Source organism: Muntiacus reevesi, chromosome 1, assembly GCF_963930625.1.
Source record: "Muntiacus reevesi chromosome 1, mMunRee1.1, whole genome shotgun sequence".
NCBI classification, from domain to species: Eukaryota; Metazoa; Chordata; class Mammalia; order Artiodactyla; family Cervidae; genus Muntiacus; species Muntiacus reevesi.
In genome coordinates this window covers 199,536,665-199,557,492 of record NC_089249.1, presented here as the reverse complement: position 1 = coordinate 199,557,492, position 20,828 = coordinate 199,536,665, and the positions used below count along the sequence as shown (strand labels likewise).

The window sequence follows — 20,828 nt, the reverse complement described above, 5'->3', positions numbered from 1 at the left end:
CTCTAGTTGTGGTGCACAGGCTTCTCATTGCAGTGGTATCTCCTGCTGCGAAGCATGGGCTCTAGGGGTTCAGGTTTCAGTAGTTGCAGCCCATGGGCTCAGTAGTTGTGGTTAGGGGGTTCTAGAGTGCAGACTTAGTTGCTCTTAGTTGTGATACACAGGCTTAGTTGCTCTGTAACATGTGGGGTCCTCTTGGACCAGGGGTCGAACTGCTGTTCCTGCATTACAAGATGGATTCTTAACCACAGGACCACCAGGGAAGCCCTCTTTAAGGAATTTTATAATAGCTTACTTGTGTTGAAAACAGTGGGTCCCAAATGAAGCTGCTACCCCAAGTCACGTGAAAGCTTTTTGTTTTTTTCATCCCAAATTTTCTTCTCACATTTATTTCCATAAAGGATAAATTGACACACAGATTGGGTCAGTGACCGGGAACATTCTCCATCATCACATGGAATTGTCATGTCCCTCCCTGTGAATCCATGGAGAACACAGGTTCTTGCAATGGGATGACCAGACCAGCTGCATCAGCCCCACCCCCACCCCTGGTCTGGCTAGAAGTGCAGATTCTCCAGCCCAACATCAGAAACTTCAATGCTAGAGGCCAGCCATCTGTGTTTTAACAACTCTCCCTGGTCCCTACCAGTGATTCTGGTTCACATCCAAGTTTAAGAACTATTGACTAGGGTTTCCCTGGTACCTCAGTGGTAAAGAATCTGCCTGCCAATGCAGGAGACACAGGTTACGTCCCTGATCTGGGAAGATCCCACATGCCAAGGAGCAACAAAGCCCATGAGCCACAACTACTGATTCTGTGCCCTAGAGCCAGGGAGCCACAACTACTGAAGCCCAACCCTCTGTAGAGTCCTGCAACAAGAGAAGCTATGGCAATGAGAAGCCCATGCACCACAAATGTAGAGTAGCCCCTACTCTTCACAATGAGAGAAAAGCCTGCTGTCAGCAACGAAGACCCAGCACAGCCATAAATAAATAAAATTATATTAAAAGAGAGAGAGAACATCTCAAAGATATGAAAGTAAATACTCTAAGAAAAGAAAAATAACACAGCAGATTCCAAGGAAACCCACCGAGGACACAGTAGAAGATGCTCGTCATTTGAGATCTTTGGGTTCTCTTTGTTTCGTTTTATTTTGTGTGTATATTTAATTGAAATCTGGTTGATTTACAATATTATATCAATGTCAGGTTACAGCATCATGCATGATTGAGTGTTATTGCAGACAACACACCATTAAAAGTTATAGACTTCCCTGGTGGCTCAGATGGTAAAGCGTCTGCCTACAATGTAGGAGACCTGGGTTCGATCCCTGGGTTGGGAAGATCCTCTGGAGAAGGAAATAGAAACCCACTCCAGTATTCTTGCCTGGAAAATCCCATGGATGGAGGAGCATGGTAGGCTACAGTCCATGGGGTCCCAAATAGTCAGACACGACTGAGCGACTTCACTCATTCACTCACAGAAGAATGGATTTATTTCATGTTTAGAAGCAATGCATCATGGTACTTCTTTGTGGAACTTTTTTTTTAAGTATCCTAGATGCTAAATAATAGAAAGATGGATAAACAGATGAACTGAAGGATCAGGGGTCCACCCACCACAAGGACCCAGACCCATTTGACCCTGTGATTCTGTTGTCCAGCGTCAGAAGATGGGCAGAAATGAGCTTCAACATTAAGGCTGGAGCTGGACAGCCTGGAGGCTGATGAGGACAAGCTGGCATCTGGCCACCAGGAGACTCTTTCTGAGAAGGACAAAATTCCTGCCATCAGGAACCCCCTAATGTAAGAGTTTTTCCCACTGGGAGGATGTGAAGCAACTGGGCCTTCAGGCACTGCTGGTGGGGAAAGAAGATGGGGCACCCACCTTGGAAAGAGCCTGGCAGCTTCTGAAAAACTTAAGCAGACACCTGATCCTACCATTCCTTGCTCATAGGCATCCCCTAGAAAGAGATGAAAGCAAATTCTAACACACATACCTGCACACAGATGCTCAGAACAGTTTTACTCATGATCACCCCAAACTGGAAACAATGTCCATTTGCAGGTGATTGGATAAACAAAGCAGTCCATTATGCAGTAGAATAAATAGCACTAGGCCATAAGGAGGAATCAAGTATGGACACACACAAAAACATAGATGAACCTTAAAAATATATGTTCAGTGAAAGAAGCCAGACACAAAAGTTTACAACCTTATTACTACATTTAGATGATCTTTCCAGAAAAGGAGATAACTACAGGGACAGAAACCTATGGATGGGAGCAAATGAGAAAGCACTTCAAGAGGGAGGACTTCTCTGGTGGTGCAGTGGTTAAGACACTGCACTTCCAATGCAAGGGGCTAGGTTTCAATTCCTCGTCAGGAGACTAAGACAGACCCCCACATTGCTGTACGGTGCGGCCAAAAAAAATTTTTTTTTAATTAAAAAAAAGGACAAGAGGTAAATTTGCTGAAATTGGATCGTGGTGATGGTTGTCCAATCAGACAAATTTACTAAAAACCATCGTGGAACCCTATGCTGAAAAACTGGTCAACGCACGTTTTATAAATTACACTTCAATGAAGTTGTAATAAAAAGTTTTGCCAGCAGAGGGTATCAGAGACCATAAATTCAACTCAGAACTGGCCTGGGGAGGGGGTCTCCTTTACCGACTGCCTTCTTTTACCACCGCATAGAGGGAGTGAGCTAGACTCCCAAGGAGGTGTTCTGCAGCCTCTCCACGCAGTTGGGGTCTCGCTGGAATAAAGTCATCACCTGCCTTTAGATGACGCCATGGCAATGAACAACTGGCCCTCTGGGAGGTTGCCAGGAAGCCCTCAGCAGTCTACCAGTCTTGATCCGGATGAGCCCTAAATGTACACCAGGTGGCAGAATGCCTAAGTCTCTTAAGCACGTGATGGGGGAAGGAGGTGATGAGACATCCCATGGATCACACCCCTTCACTAAGTCCCAGAGTTAGGGTCCTTACAGGACAAAATATGAATTGGGATGAACTGACACTCTCTGATTGGCTTCCCTGGTGGTTCAGTGGTAAAAAACCTGCCTGCCCATGCAGGAGATGCTGGTTTGATTACTGGGTGGGGAAGATCCTCTGAAGGAAGAAATGGCAACCCACTCCAGTATTCTTACCTGGAGAATCCCATGGACAGAGGAGTCTGCTGGGCTACAGTCCATGGGGTAGCAGAGTTGGACACAACTGAGCGACTGAGCATGCAAGCACAAAGATAGATTTTAGTCCTAACCTGCCCCCCCTTTCCCGCCCCGCGCGCGCGCGCGCGCGCGCGCGCGCACACACACACACACACACACACACACACACACACACACACACACACACACACACACACAGAGCTGGGAATGGGACTGTGTTTGGAAATAGCACCTTAGCAGATGTACTTAGTTAAGATGAGGTCCTATTAGAGGGGGCCCCTAAATCCAGTGACTGATGTCCTTATAAAAAGAGGGAAATTTGGGGACTTCCTTGGTGGTCCAGTGGCTAAGATTCCATGTTCCCAGTGCAGGGGGCCCAGGTTCTATCCCTGGTTAGGGAACTAGATCCCACATGCTACAATTAAGATTGAAGATCCTATGTGATGCAACTAAGATCCGATGCAATGAAATAAATAACTACCTAAAAAGAAGAAGAGTGAAATTTGCACACAGATCTGTGTGAAGACAGAGGCAGAGCTCTAGGGGTGATGCTTCTACAAACCAAGGACACTGAGGAGGCCTGTAAAGCCAGAGCCAGAAGGAGGCAGGAAGGACCCTCCCCTGCTGCCTGCAGAAGGAGCAGGGCCCCAGGCTGCCAAAGCCTTGATTTTGGACTTCAGACTTGAGAATGCAAGAGAATACATTTCTGTTGTTTTAAGCCACCCGGTTTGTGGTTATTGGTGACAGCAGCGCCAGGAAACAAATACAAACCTCCTTCCACCAGGTGGCACAAACCAAACCTCAGTCAATTCTTAGTAATTTGATCAATTCACTTTTCCTGGGGCCAGGCTAAGATCAAGGGGATTCTTGTGAACAGTGTCAGACTTTATTTTTTGGGACTCCAAAATCAGTGCAGATGGTGACTGCAGCCATGAGATTAAAAGACGCTTACTCCTTGGAAGTAACCTAGATAGCATATTAAAAAGCAGAGACATTACTTTGCCAACAAAGGTCCGTCTAGTCAAGGCTATGGTTTTTTCAGTGGTCATGTATGGATGTGTGAGTTGGACTATAAAGAAAGCTGAGCACCGAAAAATTTATGCTTTTGAACTATGGTGTTGGAGAAGACTCTTGAGAGTCCCTTGGACTGCAAGGAGATCCAACCAGTCCATCCTAAAGGAGATCAGTCCTGGGTGTTCATTGGAAGGACTGATGCTGAAGCTGAAACTCCAATACTTTGGCCGCCTCATGCGAAGAGTTGACTCACTGGAAAGGATCCTGATGCTGGGAGGGATTGGGGGCAAGAGGAGAAGGGGACGACAGAGGATGAGATGGCTGGATGGCATCACTGACTCGATGGGCATGAGTTTGAGTAATCTCTGGGAGTTGGTGATGGACAGGGAGGCCTGGTGTGCTGCGATTCATGGGGTTGCAAAGAGTCGGACACAACTGAGCGACTGAACTGAACTGAACTGAACTGTGGCGGCTGAGAATGGGGCCAGCTGGGCACATGGGGCTATGAGCAGATCCTAGCCCTGTCAGTGATTCAGGATGGTCCCTGTTCTGATGCTTCTTGGTCCTTCGTCTGTTGCCTGGACGCAAAGGCCCTTCTACCTGCTCCGGTCACTTGGCCATTGTCTCTGGCCCACATGGTCCTCTGGGAGGTTCTGGGAATAGCAGAGAGAACATGGGGGCAGTGGGGGTTGAAACCTGTCACCACCTTCCTCTGGTCAGTCCACCCTGGCCTCTCTCTAGAGCCTTCTGTTGTGTCCGCACCCAACCTAGGTGACCCTGGGGCCTCTGGGCAGCCAGGCTGGAGATCTCCCAGGCCCAGGGAATTCCAAAGCTTTGGAAATGCAAACCTGCTTTTTAGAAAATGTTCATCAGTCCTTGGTTTTCCAAAGTAAATCATAGCAACTCGAGAGCCAAGAAGGAAATCTTTGCTTCCTTCCCTCCTCACTGCTGTGTCATCTGTCCCTTTCCTGAGGGCTCAAGGAGGTTGCCTGCCTGTCAGACAGGCTGGAGCAAGTGGGAACAGTAAAAGGAAGATGCAGGGGTGAGCCCACACCAGCCAAAGGGCCCACCATGACCCCAGCTACGGGTGCAGGGGGCTTTTCAGGGGTGAGGATAGAAGTGCTGCTATGAATGCCTCTCAATTCTACATGGACCTAGGAACTTCTCTTTTTTAAAAAAAAAAAAAAAAATTATTTATTTTTTTTTTTTTTAGGAACTTCTCTTTTAAAAAATATTTCTTGGGCTGCACTGGGTCTTAGTTGTGGCACTTGGGATTTTTTTAATTGTGGCATGCAATCTCTTAGTTGCAGCATGTGGGATCTAGTTCCCTGACCAGGGATCAGACCCAGGCCCTCTGCATCAGGAGTGTGAAGTCTTAACTGATGGACCACCAGAGAAGTCCCAGGAATTTCTCTTTTCTTTTTTTAAGAACTTCAGTTCTATGGAACTAACACAATATTTAGTAAATTAAATGTTTAGCAAGGAACTAAAGAGCCTCTTGATGAAAGTGAAAGAAGAGAGTGAAAAAGTTGGCTTAAAACTCAACATTCAGAAAACTAAGATCAAGGTATCCGGTCCCATCACTTCATAGCAAATAGATGGGGAAACAATGGAAACAGTGACAGACTTTATTGTCTTGGGCTCCAAACTCACTATAGATGGTGACTGCAGCCATGAAATTAAAAGACACTTGCTCCTTGGAAAAACTTTGTCCAACCTAGACAGCATATTAAAAAACAGAGACATTACTTTGCCGACAAAGGTCCATGGTTTTCCCAGTAGTCATGTATAGATGTGAGAGTTGTATCATGAAGAGAGCTGAGTGCTGAAGAATTGACGCTTTTGAACTGTGGTGTTGGAGAAGACTCTTGAGAGTCCCCTGGACCTCAAGGAGATTAAACCAGTCAATCCTAAAGGAATTCAATCCTGACTATTCATTGGAAGGATTGATGCTGAAACTGAAGCTCCAATACTTTGGCTACCTGATGCAAAGAACTGACTCATTGGAAAAGACCTTGATGCTGGGAAATACTGAAGGCAGGAGGAAAAGAGGACAACAGAGGATGAGGTGGTTGGATGACATCACCAACTCAGTGGACATGAATTTGAGTAAGCTCTGGGAGTTGGTGATGGACAAGCCTGGCGTGCTGCAGTCCATGGGGTCACAAAGAGTCAGACACAACTGAGCGACTGAACTGAACACGACACTGTAAATCAATTATGTACCTAGTCACTTAGTCACATCCAACTCTTTTCAACCCCATGGACTATAGCCCACGAGGCTCCTCTGTCCGTGGGATTTGCCAAGTAAGAATACTGGAGTGCATTGCCATTTCCTTCTCCAGAGGATCTTCCCCACCCAGGGATTGAACTAATAATGTCTTCTGAATTGGCAGGCAGGTTCTTAAGCACTAACGCCACCTGGCAACCCCAATACTGGAGATTTTCTATACTCCAATAGAAAATCAAAATTAAAGAGAATCTCAGACCTGCACTAACCAGCGGAACTTTCTAAGACGATGGGAATGTTATAGATTTGCAGGGCAGCTAGTCGTCCCCAGCCAGGTGCAGCTACTGAGCAGTTGACATTGATTCAGCCTGTGGCCCCGGAGGAACGGAGTTTGAAATTTTATTTCGTTTTAATTCATTTTCATTTAAATAACCGCAGGTAACCAGTGGATATCATGGGAGACAAGACAGACCAGGATAATAAACTGGTGTGTCCGGCTGACCCTCTACAACCACGGAGAGGAGTGGAGCACGCAGAGGGAGGCAATTAGCAGGCTGGACCATAAATAAAATATACTTCAATTATGGGCCAGTGGAGGGATGGTGGGCAAAAACCTGTATTTGAGGCTTATACATGGCAGCTCTCACTTTGGCCTTCACAAACAAGCCACAGAACCTGAATTGTGTGTTTACATCTTAACCTCTGGGGGCTATCTTCCTAGGATCTGAACTCTCAGTCACCCGTTTCCCTTCCACGTCCACCTCCTCTCCACGACAAAGCTACGACTTTGGTGGGGAAGGAGATTTCTCTGGTTTGTGTGAATCACAAACCTGCCTACTCCCGCCCCCCTTCACCACCACTCCCCCGGCCCCCCTCCCCCACCCCAGTGCCGGTGGCCAGGTGCAAACACGTAGGAGAATCAGCATTGTGTGAGTTTTGAACACAGCAGGGTTTAGGGCTACGGAGATTACAAGATTAGCTTCAATATAAACCAGATTTGGAGAAAAATAAGAACTGTGTCCAGGGGATGGATGCTTTCCTGAACTGGTGACCTCTGAGCTAGAGTTGAAGGTGAAGTATCCAGCCGGGGAACAGCCCAGGAGGGAACAGCCAGAGCGAAGGTTCTGGGGAGGGTACAAACTTGACCTCTCACTCCCACACTCTGCAGTAGCCACTTCCCATCTCAAGCAGGCCATTTCACAACAAAAACAGGACCCCTGAACCTCTCCACACACACTCCACCCTTATCTTTGAGGTCACCCCAAGCCTAGAGTAGAACTAGGCTTCCCCCCTTGGCCTTGAACCTGGAAAAGTGTACCAGTTCCAAGGCCTTCGCAGTATCCGGCCTTTGGTTCTCAGATTTCTCAGAGCCTCAGTCCCGGGGCTCGGAGGGCTGCTGGGAAAATTCGCTGATAAAATGCACAGCCCCAGGCTTGCCTCCTAGGAGGCTGGATAAAAGGGAGCCTTTGAATTTTCCCCAAGAAAGGGGACCGAAGCTTCGTTTGCAATGCACGTTATTTAATACTGAGGAGAAGGTGCTTAGTCCATATCTAAGGATCTGGAGTGAGAGCGCTTCCATTCCCCGCCCCACCCTCAGCCAGGAGCCGCTCCAGGGCAGGACGAAAAATTGACGAGACTTCTCACAAAACAAGGAGAATACACACCTCCCAGTCTCTCGTCTAGTGGCACCTTGTGACCCCAAGCCCCTTGCTTTAACTAAATATCCTCATCCCTGCCGGGACCCCAAATTGCTTACAACTCTACACGCTGCCCTTCCCAGCCTCGGGACCGCAAGGGTTAAGCGTAGGCGCCGGGCGCGCTGATTGACAGCCCGTCCGGCGGCTGGGGAGAGCCGACCAATCAGATATGGGAGTCGCGGCCCACGTGGGTAAGCGCCCTTACGATTGGTCAGCGCCGCCGGCGGCCGCCTGCGGAGCCCGATCCCACGTGCAGCTGCTGCTAATTCATTGACCGGCTTCGCGGTGCAGGTGGCGGCGGGGCGGGGCCGGGGCGGGCGGGGGCGGGGCCGGGGCGGGGCGGGGTGGGGCCCGATGGGTCAATTGGCCTCCGGGGTGGGGGGGTGCTTCCTGTCCGCCTGAACTTGGCTGACCCTGGCGGCTTCCTTCTGGGCCACCATCCTAAAAGAGGTGGGAAGGCCTTTGGATCTCTTGGCAGACCCCAGGGTCCCTGGGCTGGGGAGGGGGCTGGAAGGGTGCTGAGGGGCAGAAGTAAAGAAGTTTAGTGCCACAGGACTGATTAGGTCTCTTTCTTCCTGAGAAATTTCTAATTCACCTGGCCAACTCTTATTCATCCTTCAAAACCCCTTTCCAAATGATATTCTCCGGTGCTTTAGGAAATTGTCTCAAAACTAAGTTTGAGCTTTGATATCTTTGTCTGGGGTTCCTCCAGCCCTGACTGCTCTTAGAAGGAAGTGTATATGTTTGGCACCATACCCTGTGCCCCACCTCCTAGAGTGAAGCCCCAGGGGACTCCCCACCAGGAATCAGCACAGCTGGAACCCCCAGAGAGAGGTGAATGAATGAACATCGGGTGTAGAGAATGCAGTGGGGTACTGGCGCTCAGGGAGGGGTCGGAGGCCCAGGACTCAGCCCTAGAGGGAAGATCAAGGTGGGCCAAGGGTGGGGTGGGGCTGGTTGTGTCTCTGTTCCCGATCAGCCTTCTGTGCTCAGGATCTGTAATCTCCTTGTTAATTTTAGAGTCCCTGGCTAAATTCCTTGTTACTGCAGCCTGAAGAGTGACCTCTTGGGGTCGTCTCAGCCCCCACGGACACCCTCAAAGCATGGTGAGGCATTACCCCTTAGGGGAGGGGCGAGGAGGCAGCAGCTGGGCTCAAATCTCTCCTGCTCCTAAGGGAGGGACATGGGCTGGCCTTTAAGCTGGGGATACAAAGCCATCATACTTTAAGCCACTTTCGTTTTAAAATTAAACTTTTTATCACCCAGGTGATACACACCTGGCTACATCATTTATTCAGTTAATATTTTACAAGCAAAAGTCCCTTCCCCTTTCCTGCCCCCGACCTCATTACTTCCCAGAGAAAACCACTTCTAACAGTTTAGGCCAGGGGTCGGCAAGCTTCCATAACAGGCCAGAAAGTAAATATTTTCAACTTTAGGCCGGGAAGATACCGTGTGGGTACTTAAGTAATAACAGAGAGAGAGCAAATGACCTTCAGGTCTCAGGAGGTCCTGCCCCACCCTCTTTGGGGCTGATGACTTGACAGCAACTATGCTGGCCATCTGTGGGTTTTGTTCATCTCCCACTTTGACTTCTCCAGGAGCATTCTCAGGCCAACCTTCCAGCCCAGAACTATCAGTACGCCCTGGATCAGCTCAAGCAGCACTTCCCCAGGTGAGGACAATCCCGGGGTCTGGAGGCACCGCTGTGGCCGGAAGTCCCACAGAGGGAAAGAACCCCCGCTTTGTCTCCATGGCCCAAAATGCAGGACCAGTGTGGGTGGCGACCACGTTGGAGGGTGACGCAGAAGGAAAGGAAAAGCAGTAATACCAATCCTGGCTTTCATTTCAATTTTTGACTGTGTGTGGTTCAGTATGGATTTGCTCTCATTCAATTATATTTTGTAAAATACTGCATTAAAATCATGTTCGTCTTGACACTGCTTTCAGTGTGGCACGTGGAAGGGACTAGCTCCCTTAATGGAACTGCCCTGCTGGGAGACTGAAGGCAGGGCACATTCTGGGGAAGGGTCTTGAGGCCTCCACTTCCAGCGGGTCTGTCTTCCCCGGCAGGTTCCCCACTCACTTGACGACGCAGGTGGACCTCGCTTACGGCTTGGTGAGCCCCACCCCCACCTGTCAGCCTGTCTGGAGCCACCTGGAAAGGCTGTGGTGTTTAGCCTCACAATCTGGGTTAGGGGACACCTTCTCTACTTTGCTTGCCTTAGGCAATGCAAAGAACCCACTGAGCCCCAGCTTCCTGTGTTTTTCTTCTTTTAAATGGAATTCAGTCATAGACACTTTTATTTTTATTTTTAATTTTTGGCTCTGCTGGGTATTTGTTGCTGTTCTCAGGCTTTCCTTAGTTGTGGTGAGTGGGGGCTACTCTCTAGTTGGGGTCGAGGGCTTCTCATTGCAGAGCATGGGACTCAGTAGTTGTGGCTTTCAGGCTCTAGAGCACAGGCTCAGATGCTCTGAGGCATGTGGGATCTTCCCTGGCCAGGAACTGAACCCATGTTACCGCTGAACCACCAGGGAAGCCCATGTGAGTTTTTCTTAATTAATAAAAACCTTGCTGTGAAAACAAGCAATTCCATATTTAAATTAAGGAATTGTTTCTTCAGGCCACAGTTGGTCAGTTAGGAGCATACAGCGTATGACTAGAGTCCTGCCCCTCAGGAGTTTATGTTCCAGTGTGTGCTGCCTTCCGGAATTTTCCACCATGTTAGGAATGTTCTGTTTCAACTGGGTCCAGGATGGCACCCACCAGCCCTCCGTGGCTACTGTGCTCCTGTAAGGAGTTGAATATTCATTGATTTAAAGTTAAAGAGCCTAAAAAAATAAATAAAGTTAAAGAGCCTTATTTGACTGATGGCACCCTCATTGGACCGAGCAGCTCTAGGGGGAGGAGGGAGTTAAATATGTAACTAGAGAAGCAAGATTTCACAAAAATGTAAGTGCTTAAAAGAAAATAGAAGGTGAAGGGGTGAGAATGAGTCAGGGTTTTGAGCTCAGGTAGTCAGGAAGGGCTTCTTGGAGGAAGTGACGTGCTCAGCGAGACAGCAAAGATAAGGAGTTTCTGTGACCCTAGAGAGGACAGGGAAGGTTGTTTCAGGCAGCAGGCGTGGCATGTGCAGAGGCCCTGGGCAAGGACTGTGCCTGTTGTCAGAGGAGCAGTGAGTGAGGGGGAAAGGAGGCGGCGGAGAGGGCAGGGAGGGGCAGGGCAGGTCACAGCCCCCTTTGACCTTCTCTTCATATCTAGAGTGACAGTCGGTTGTTGTTCAGTCGCTCAGTCATGTCTGACACTTTGCGACACCATGGACTGCAGCATGCCAGGCTTCCCTGTCCTCCGCTATCTCTGGAGCTTGCTCAAACTCATGTCCACTAAGTGGTGATGCCATCCAACCATCTTATCCTCTATTGCCCACTTCTCCTGCCCTCAATCTTTCCTGGTACCAGAGTCTTTTCCAATGAGTTGGCTCTTCGCATCAGGTGGCCAAAGTATTGTAGCTTCAGTTTCAGCATCAGTCCTTCCAATGAGTATTCAAGGTTGATTTCCTTTGGTATTGACTGGTTTGATCTCCTTTGTGGTCCAAGGGACTCTGAAGAGTGGTCTTCAGCACCACAGTTTGAAAGCATGACTGCCAGGGGTCTCCCTAATTACCTCCCACTCTGAGTATGGTTGGCCATATCCCATTTGCTGAGAGCAGAGACCAGGGAGGTATCACAACTTGTCCAGGGTCACACAGCTGGGGAGAGGGCTGCACAGCATTAAGTCTTGCATTCTTGCTCATGTCCGTCGACCGCTGCCTCATGCTCATGCTGGTGTTCTTTGCAGGTCCTGAAAATCCAGCAGGGGATCCAGGAGCATCTCAAGCAGGTGAATGAGTGATGGGAGCTTGGGTGGGGAGGGAGGGCTGCCCTCCTTGCACAGCAGGAGAAAGGGGGACAGAGGGAAGAGGGGAGGGCAGGGAGGGACAGGTCAGGTGGTACAGGCCCTAGCAGGCTGCAGGGAAAGACTTGGGCTTCCCCCTCCCCCTGGGAGGTGGGAAGGCTGCAGATAGAGGGCATCGGGCCTGAAGTGGAACCCCAGGATATGAGGTAGCCCCACATCTCAGGAGTGCATCTCCGATCCTGTGCCTCTTCCTTCTGGGCCTGCTCCCAATCCCCATGGGGCTAGAGAAGGCCAAGGGCCTGTCAGCACTTCACAGGTCAGTTACTTCTGCTAGGAAGGGGCCATTATGTACCAGGCACAGCCGAATGCAGTCTCCATGTATCTGAGGTTCTCTACGGCCTGGATCACATTGGCTGGGGAGAGCAGGCCTGCACCAGGCCTCCCCTCCTCCCACTTGGGGAGCCTTGCCCAGGCTGAAGCGCAGCTTCCACCCTGCCTGTCCTCCCACCACCTGGCTCCTTTCTCCTGGGCACTGTCAGGACTTTTCTGCCTGTGCCACATGTGACTGGCAGAGGGCCAGGGCTATGTCTGCGACTTAGCAGAGCCTGGGGTGAGAAGCTCAGGGAACAGGGAAAGACAGATCCAGAGTAGAGCAGAGTGGAGGAGGAGGGGCCAGGAAGCAAGCAGAACACGGTTATTCATTCAACAGATATTTATCCATCACCTCCTTGCCAAGTACGGTTGTAGGCGCCAGGGAAATAGCAAAAGAGAACACAGACAAACCACTGCCCTTGGGGTGAGAGGAGCTTGGTAAACAGAAGTGTCAGATGGTGAGGACTGGGCATGGTGGGAGGCGGAATTGAGCAGCCCCAAGGGGATGTGGAGGGAGGGGGGGTACCAAGGTGGCAGTGGGTTACAATTCAGGGTGGTCAGGGAAGATTCTGTGACATTTGTGCAAACTCTTGAAGGAGATCAGAGAAGGAGGGAGGATAGGTGTCTGGAATGACTAGTAGACCTGGCAGAGGGCACAGCCTGTGCAAAGGCCCTGAGGCAGGACTGTTCCTGGCCCTGGCGTGTTGGAGGAACCAGGAGGGCCTTGTGGCTGGAGCAGAGTGAGCCAAGGGGAAAGAGGAAGGAGAGGAGGGAGGGAGGGAGGGAGGGAGGAGATGGGGCAGGTCATGCAGGGCCTTGTGGGCTGCAGGAGGACTTGGGTTTTTGCTCTTCCGAAGGTGGGAACCCTGGAGGGCTGTGGGCAGAGGACAGGGCAGGCGCTGACTCAGATGCTCACCAGCACCCTCTGGTGCCTGCTGCGGGGAGGAGGGACAGGAGTTGGGGTCCAGTTAGGACTATCCAGGTGTGGGAGGCTGGTCACTGGGAAGGTTTGTTGGTGAGAAACAGGCAGAGTGGGATGTGTTGGGAGGAGGAAATTCATAGCAGGAGCTGAGCATCGGAGGGTCTGATGAGGATCCCAGAGGGTCTCCACCAAGCAGCCCTCCCCCCCCCCTCCCCCCCACCCCCCCCCCGCCCGGAGAGAGCCCCAGGTAATGCTTACTCGTGGTTCTGCACAGACCACCGCCCCCTCCCCTGTTTTCAGTCCCTCCTCTACCAGCTTCCCTCGATGCGCATTTAAAAATCCCGAGCAGCAGCAGGGCCCGTGCTCCCCAGCCCTCCTGCACACAGCTCTCCCCAGGGAGGGCCAGCTCGCAGGCAGGAGGGAGCAGCACTTTTCATGCTGAGTGCATTAAAGTGCCAGTAAATTGCGCATTAACGAGCCAGGGCGAATTGGGGAAGGCTCCCCTGGGCCTTGTGCTGCTGGGAGGCCCAGCTGGGGAATCCATCTCTGGCTGCCCTAGGAAGCAGCCGCCTGGAGCTACGAGGGCTCGGGGAGGGGGTCCTCACCCCAGCCTCTCCCTTCCCCATCCTGTCCGCCCCAGTGACAGGCAGGAGATGGGACTAGGCTGCAAGTGGGGACAGGTAAACACAGCCCAGACACCGCATATCCTGACTTTGGGACTCTGAGCCTCGTTTTCTCATCTGCAGGATGGGAACCTCAGTGGTACCCGTTCAACAAAACTGAGAGCCACAGTCAGCACTCACCCCACATTCCTTAGTAGTTATTTCTTTCTGTGAATCAGAACATTTCCCCAGGATTTCAGAATTCACCCTGGGCCAAACAGCATCTTGGTATCCACCATGGAGAAGAGGCATGTGCATTGGTAAGGCCCATGGACACTGCCTCCAAAGCCACAGGCCAAAGACTGAACCTGTATCCTCCTCTGCAGTAGACATGGGACACGTGTGGCTATTTACATTTTAGTTGGCAATCAAGTGGCACCATCCACATGTCAAGGACTCAACCTTAGGCAGGTCTAGAACATTCTTAATATCACTATATTTAGTCTTCCTGGACTAAATATAGCCACATATATGCACATTCTCACAGAGCCTCTTATCAGCCTGAGAAGGTGGGTCTCTACAGCGAATTCCTGGCAGTACTGTAGGGGGGCTTCCTGTCTTGGATGGTTTGTGTCCTTGGCTGGAGGCCAGGAACATTGTAGGAGCTGCTGCCCTTGGTTCTTTTTATTTATTTGACTGTACCAGGTCTTAGTTGAGGCATGTGGGATCTAGTTCCCTGACCAGGGATCAAACCCAGACCCCTTGCATTGAGAACTTGGAGTCTTAACCATTGGTCCACCAGGAAAATCCCTGTCCTTGGTTCTTGAGCCCTTGGATGTGGCCAGTGGGCCTCAGGGTTGCATTTTTTTTTTTTTTTGACCACATCCTACTTCATGTGCGATCTTAGTTCCCTGACTAGGGATAGAACCTGTAACCTCTGGACCACAAAGAAGTGCCTGCATTTTTAATTATACTTAACTTTATATTTAAATAGCCACCTGCAGCCAGTCTGTGCAGGGCAGCACAGTCTCAAGGAAGGAGAGGTTAAAATCGATTCTAGTACTTGGGCCAGAAAAGCTTTGTGGAGAAAAACAGTAGGACATGCCATAGGAGGGAGCCTTTCCTAAAGGAACAGATGGGCAACCTGCTGGGAGGGAGAAAGAAAATTTAGGGAGCCTTCCGTGACCACAGAAACTGTTGATTTAAACCTGGAATCGGTAGCAGTCACATTGCTCGACTTCTATTTTTTAAAATATCTATTTGGCTGCCCCGGGGTCTTATTTGCGGCATGTGGGATCTAGTTCCCTGACCAGGGATTGAACCCAGGATCCTTGCATTGGGAGCACAGAGTCTTAGCCACTGGACCATCAGAGAAGCCTTGGCTCCACTTTAAATGGTAAATAAGTGACCCTCCCACCAGGTTCCCTGGCTGCCCTGTTGCCAGCCCTGCTCCTGAAGAGGAAACCATTGATTTCTTAGGATCTTTGCAACATTTCAGCATATTCAAATGTCATCCCCACACGGGGGGACCTGGGTAACAGAGCTTTGCTTCTTGAAGCCATTTTAAGTGGGAATGGCATCCGGGCCCAAGAAAATGTGAGTTTGATGACCTGACCATCTTAGAGTGGTGACTGGTCGTTAGGGCTCGGTTTTTGTCACCCGCGGCCACGGTTACCTTCTGGGTACCAATAGCTTGGTTTTTGCTGGGTAACCACAAATCCACCCAAAAATGTTCAAGGGAGGTGGTATACCCCATATTGCCCATGAGGAAACTGGCTTGTTGGAACGGGTTTGTCCTCAAGGTTGTTTTTCTTTTCTTTTTTTTTTTTTTTAATTATTTATTTGACTGAACTGGGTCCTAGTTGTAGCTCATGGGATTTTCAATCTTGGTTGCAGCATTTGTTGTTGGTGTTCAGTCGCTCAGTCGTGTCTGACTCTTTGCAACCCCATGGACTGCAGCACACCAGGCTTCCCTGTCCTTCACTGTCTCCTGGAGTTTGTTCAAACTCACATCCATTGAGATGGTGATGCCATCCAACCATCTCATCCTCTGTCGTTCCTTTCTCCTCCTGCCTTCAGTCTTTCCCAGCATCAGGGTCTCTTCCAATGAGTCGGCTCTTCACACCAGATGGCCAGACTACTGGAGCTTCATCTTCAGCATCAGTCCTTCCGATGAATATTCAGGTTGATTTCCTTTAGGGTTGACTGCTTGCAGCATGCTGGATCTTGAACTGCGGCATTTGAACTCTTGCAGCACGTGGGATCTAGTTCCCTGACCAGGGATCGAACCTGGGCCCCTTGCATTGGGAGTGTGGAGTCTTAGCTACTGGACCACCAGGGAGGCCCCCCAGGGCTGTCCTTTAATGAAGCTTTAATAGGATGACCTTCTCCCCTCCAGGCAGAAAACTTCCTACAGATGGTGGAGACCTGCAGCCAATCCCTAGGCTTCCAGCTGGGGGAGGTAGGTTCCTGGGCGCTCCAGGAGGGTGGGGACGGGCTCGGGGCAAATGGTGCATCCTCGTGCCCCTCACCCACGACCCTGCACTTCCAGAACCAAGGGAGCCAGGCCTCCCTCAGTGAGCAACCCAGCCAGGACCCCCAGCACCCAGAGGCCACACCCCCACAGACCTCCGGTCTCCAGGATCTAGACTTCGAAGACGTACTGGTCATGAGGTCATCCGACTGGTTCCAGCGATCCCCCCGAGTGGACAATGACACAGTCCGCCAGCGAGACACGCAGCCGTGCTGGGACTCGGAGCCCCGGTTTTCACAGGATATTCTGACGGAGCAGCTCTGGGAGATTTTTGCTGGGACCCAGGATCAGGGGGAGTGCCCGAGACACAGTAGTGAGTCTCCCTGCGGGTGTGGAGACTGGGGGGCTCAGGCCACGTGGAGAGGCAGCATCCATTGAACTTGGTTGCCCTGCCTTCTCTCCCTTATCCCTTCTTGTCATCATAGCAACAGACCAGACACCAGACCATGTAAGTAACTGGAATCCTTAGTACCCAGAGGAGTGGGCTTTGTCCTGAGTGGCCCCCTGGTAGGGACCTCTGGGTTCGGCCTGTCTCCCTCCCCTTACCCCTTGGAGACCCTCAGAGAACACCTGCAGCTCGGCCTCAAGGGAAGGATGGGACTTCTGGCAGCTGGAGCATCTTGTCCACACTGCCTGGGCCCTCCCACCGTGTTCTGCTTCTCAGACCAACCCTGGCACATCTTTTGGTCTGAACTGAGTTCCCCAATTCCCATGGGCAGGAGAGCCAGGAGCCGGGACCACGATACTTGGGAGTGAAAATGCTTCCCAAAGACACTCTGGGTAATCCAGGGGAAGGAGGGCAGTCTGCCCTGGGGGGAGGGGGTGTACCTGCCACTGATTCACTCTTGTCTCTGCCCAGTTTTCCTCCCACCCACGCCCTCTGCCAGTTCCTCTGAGGGCTCCCGAGAGGGAAGCCCAGGCCTGGGTGCTATAGGACAGGGGATGTTCTCCCACATGGCCCAGGTAAGACCTTGCACTCCACACAAAAGCTGGCGGGGAGGCGGTCAAGACAGGAGGGGGATGTGGCTCAGGTGTGACCTCATTCACCCACAGGAGCTTGCCAGGAAGACCTATCAATTTCTGAAACCCATGTAAGTATGTTCCAACCTGTGGTCTGAGGCTAGGGGAGCCCAGATGTAGGGGCGAGAAGACTTCCTGGAAAAAGGGGCAAAGTGCCCCTTGGAAAAAAAAAAGAGCCTTGAAGGATGAGTAGGAGTTTGGGATAGGATAAAGCATTCTGGGTAGAGGGGAGCAGTGTTCCATTACAGGAGACAGATAATACTTGGAGGAATGTGTGTAGGACCTTGGGGGATGTAGAGTGTGGTGGAGAAGTGAGGCTTGAGAGAATCCCCGAACCTAAAAAGGAAGGAAGCCCCTTTGGGGCTTGCTTGGTGCCCTACTCCAGGCAGAGAGGCTCTCAGGCAGGCTGCTGACTCTGAGGCCTTCTCTCAAGATGCTGGGACCCTGAGGACTTTGAAAACACATGGAATAGGCCTGATGCCTTGCCCTGGCAGTCCAGGAAGCTGGCCGTCCCACACAGAGTGGAGAAGATGCAGAGACTAGAACACGGGGAGCCCGTGCTGGCCACGGCCATCAGTAGCTTCACCCGGCACGCCTTCACCTGCGGCAGGGGTGGCATCAAGGTGTGGAGCCTGGTGGGCCAGGTGACGAAGGCCAGGTTTCCAGAGAGCTTCCTGAGAGTAAAGGTGAGGACTCTGGGCGGGGCTGGTGGGAACTGGGAGTGCCCCGGCCCCTGCAGGGGCGGAAGCTCACCTCAGGCTCTGCCCACCCCAGACCCCGGGGGCCTACCTCCGCACCTGCCTGCTCTTCTCAGACAGCACGGCCTTGCTCGCGGGCGGCCACAGCCTGGCTGGCGTGAGCCTGTGGGACCTGACGGCGCCTTCCCTGCACGTGACAGCCGAACTGCCCTGCGCGGGCCTCACCTGCCAGGCCCTGGCTGCCAGCTCTGAGGACAGCCTGGCCTTTGCTGGCTTCACCAACGGCAGCGTCAGGATCTGGGACCTGCGGGACTGGAGTGTGGTCAGGTGTGGCCCGGGGGAGAGCCCCTTCCTGTCTTGGCCCCTGAGTAGGAACCCAGCAGTTTCAAGGCAAAAGCCCCTTTCCTTTGGGAACTCTTAACACTGGAGAGCTGAAGACCTGGGTTCATGTCATGGCTGGGCTGTTTGTTTGAAGCCCCATTGTGAGACTTCTTGTCTGCATTGGTTTCCCCATCTGTCACCCCGATGTGACTGGGCGACATAATTCCCAGTTGGGGAGCTGTGCCAGGCCCTGTGGGGTGCTGAGCAGCATCCCAGCCCCCACCCACTCAATGCTAGGAGCACAGATGTCCCCAGACATGGTCCCCTGGGGCTTAGACTCACCCCTGGGGAATGTGATTGGGTGTCCCTAGGGGCGCAGAGCTTAAAGTCTCAGCTCTGACCTCCCTGCCTATGCCTCTCCTGGGCCAGGGACCTGCCGGGACATCCGAACGGTGCCAAGAGCATTGCTGTTAAAGACCAGCACGTCTGGACGGGGGGTCTGGATGCCTGCCTGCGGTGCTGGGATCTGAGGGCCACTAGGGAGCCCCAAGAATACCAGTTTGAATCTCAGGTGTGCAGCTGGGATGGGGCCTGCTTGGTCAGGTAGCAGCTGGGCCTGGGACTGAAGGAGGTTGATGCTGGGGGAAGGGGAGGGGGAGTGGGACCTCAAGTCTCCATGATGCTGTGAAGACAGGGTTCCTTAGCTATATCTCTCTCCATTGCCCAGATAACATTGGATGCTTTTGTACTCTATATCAAGGGATCGTATTCTGAGTCTGTGTGATAATCTGGTAAGGTAGAGAGGACCACACTCATTTTGTAGATGAGCCAAACTAGGCTGGAAATGTGAAGTTGCTTGTTGGTGCCTCCCAGCGAGGAAGCAGGCAGGCAGTCAGGCCCCCAGCGTGGGTTCCTGGGCTCCTGCCACCTCTTGACCTGGCTGGGACCTGACCAATGTTTTCCTTGCTGTCTTCTCCCCAGATAATGAGCCTGTCCCCTAGCCCCCACGAGGACTGGGTGCTGGTGGGCACGGCCAACGGCCAGCAGTGGCTGCAGCCCAGCCTCGGAGGCCAGAAACGTATGGTGGGGTATAAGGACGGCACCATCCTTGGACTCAAGTTCTCCCCTGTAGGTGAGTGGCCAGGAAGGAACTGGGGAGCCCCCCGTGGTCCCCAGCGATCCTCAACCTCCCACAGGGCCCTGCCTCACTAAGACCCACTCCACCCAGCCCTTTCTCCTCTTTTTTTAATATTTATGTATTTGATTGCACTGGGTCTTAGTTGCGGCATGAAGGATCTTTAGCTGCAGCATGTGGGATCTAGTTCCCTGACCAGGGATTGAACCTGGGGCCCCTGCATTGGGAGCATGGAGTGTTAACCCCTGGACCACCAGGAAAGTCTGCTCAGCCCTTTCTGACCCTTCCTGACCAACCCCCCTGACCATGCCCTTCATCAGCAGGAACTCCCCTGAGAGATGATATCTGCAGGGGCTCACTCAGGGAGGTGTGAGGGGCTCCAGTTCCCAGATCCCCAGGGGTCCAGTCCTCAGCTGCCAGCTTTCTCTGTGACTGGGCCCCCCTCTGCCTCTTCCCAGGCCAGTGGTGGGTGAGTGTGGGAACAGACAACCTGGTTAGCATCTTCAGCATGCCCACAGGGACCACGGCGGTCCAGGTACAAGGGTAGGGCAGGAGGGTGGTGCATGTGTGTCCTGGGTGCTCAGGGGCCAAGCCTAGGGGTCCAAATGCAGAGGCCCCCCACCAAAAGGGACCACGTTTGAATGGGTGGGCAGATGTTAAGAACAAGAATGGGTGAGTCCCTCGCTCTTCCCCCCAACCCTCCCAGGTGCCCGAGAGATCCTCTGTCATGTGCTGTGACGTGTCCCCCAGCAGCCACCTGATCGTCACAGGGTCCAGGGACCACGCCTCGGTGTACCAGCTCACATACTGAGGGCTCGCCAGGGTGGGCAGGCTCGCACGATGAGTGATCTTTGTCATGTGTAATAAAGCAATTGGAAAAAGCATTGCTCCAGTGCTGTGTCCTGTCCCCTGGCACCTCGTGGAGGTTTGAAGGGACTTTGTCCAGCCCAGGTCTCTACATCTGAGTCCACCTCTCCTGAGAGTTGGGTCAGAGCCACTGACCCCTGCCATCAAGAGAACTGGACATGGAGCCCCCTGCCTTTTGTTTTTTTTTTCCTGAGTGTGCGGCACAGCTGGAGGAGGAAATGGCAACCCCCTCCAGTATTTTTGCCTGGAGGATTCCAAGGACAGAAGAGCCTGGCAGGCTACAGTCCATGGGATTGCAAAGACTGAAGCGGCTTAGCATGTGCAGCATGAGGGATCTTAGTTTCCCAAC

General features: G+C 52.0%; 1 protein-coding gene across 2 annotated transcripts; it reads left to right on the top strand.

Moving 5' to 3' along the window:
- The first annotated feature begins 8,510 nt into the window (after nucleotides 1-8,510).
- On the top strand, nucleotides 8,511-20,423 carry TLE6 (TLE family member 6, subcortical maternal complex member). 2 transcript variants are annotated; one of them, XM_065934018.1, is made up of 16 exons: nucleotides 8,511-8,564; nucleotides 9,135-9,220; nucleotides 9,716-9,789; nucleotides 11,953-11,994; nucleotides 16,304-16,366; nucleotides 16,457-16,751; nucleotides 16,864-16,886; nucleotides 17,158-17,218; nucleotides 17,298-17,401; nucleotides 17,492-17,529; nucleotides 17,892-18,144; nucleotides 18,233-18,483; nucleotides 18,907-19,048; nucleotides 19,459-19,609; nucleotides 20,071-20,147; nucleotides 20,319-20,423. In XM_065934018.1, the coding sequence occupies exons 5-16, from the start codon at nucleotides 16,322-16,324 to the stop codon at nucleotides 20,421-20,423; spliced, it is 1,545 nt and encodes a 514-aa protein (XP_065790090.1). In that variant the 5' UTR covers nucleotides 8,511-8,564; nucleotides 9,135-9,220; nucleotides 9,716-9,789; nucleotides 11,953-11,994; nucleotides 16,304-16,321. The 2 variants fall into 2 exon arrangements, with proteins under 2 accessions (XP_065790090.1, XP_065790099.1); XM_065934027.1 differs by lacking the exon at nucleotides 8,511-8,564 and adding an exon at nucleotides 8,888-8,948.
- The last annotated feature ends 405 nt before the right edge of the window (nucleotides 20,424-20,828 follow it).

What these genes read in the sequence shown, in the direction of transcription:
- TLE6 (XM_065934018.1), top strand. Translation starts at nt 16,322, where the DNA reads ATGGTGGAGACCTGCAGCCAATCCCTAGGCTTCCAGCTGGGGGAG. An exon ending in TGTTCTCCCACATGGCCCAG is followed by an intron (nt 17,402 to 17,491) that starts GTAAGACCTTGC and finishes ATTCACCCACAG; the next exon opens with GAGCTTGCCAGGAAGACCTA. An exon ending in CAGGGACCACGGCGGTCCAG is followed by an intron (nt 20,148 to 20,318) that starts GTACAAGGGTAG and finishes CAACCCTCCCAG; the next exon opens with GTGCCCGAGAGATCCTCTGT.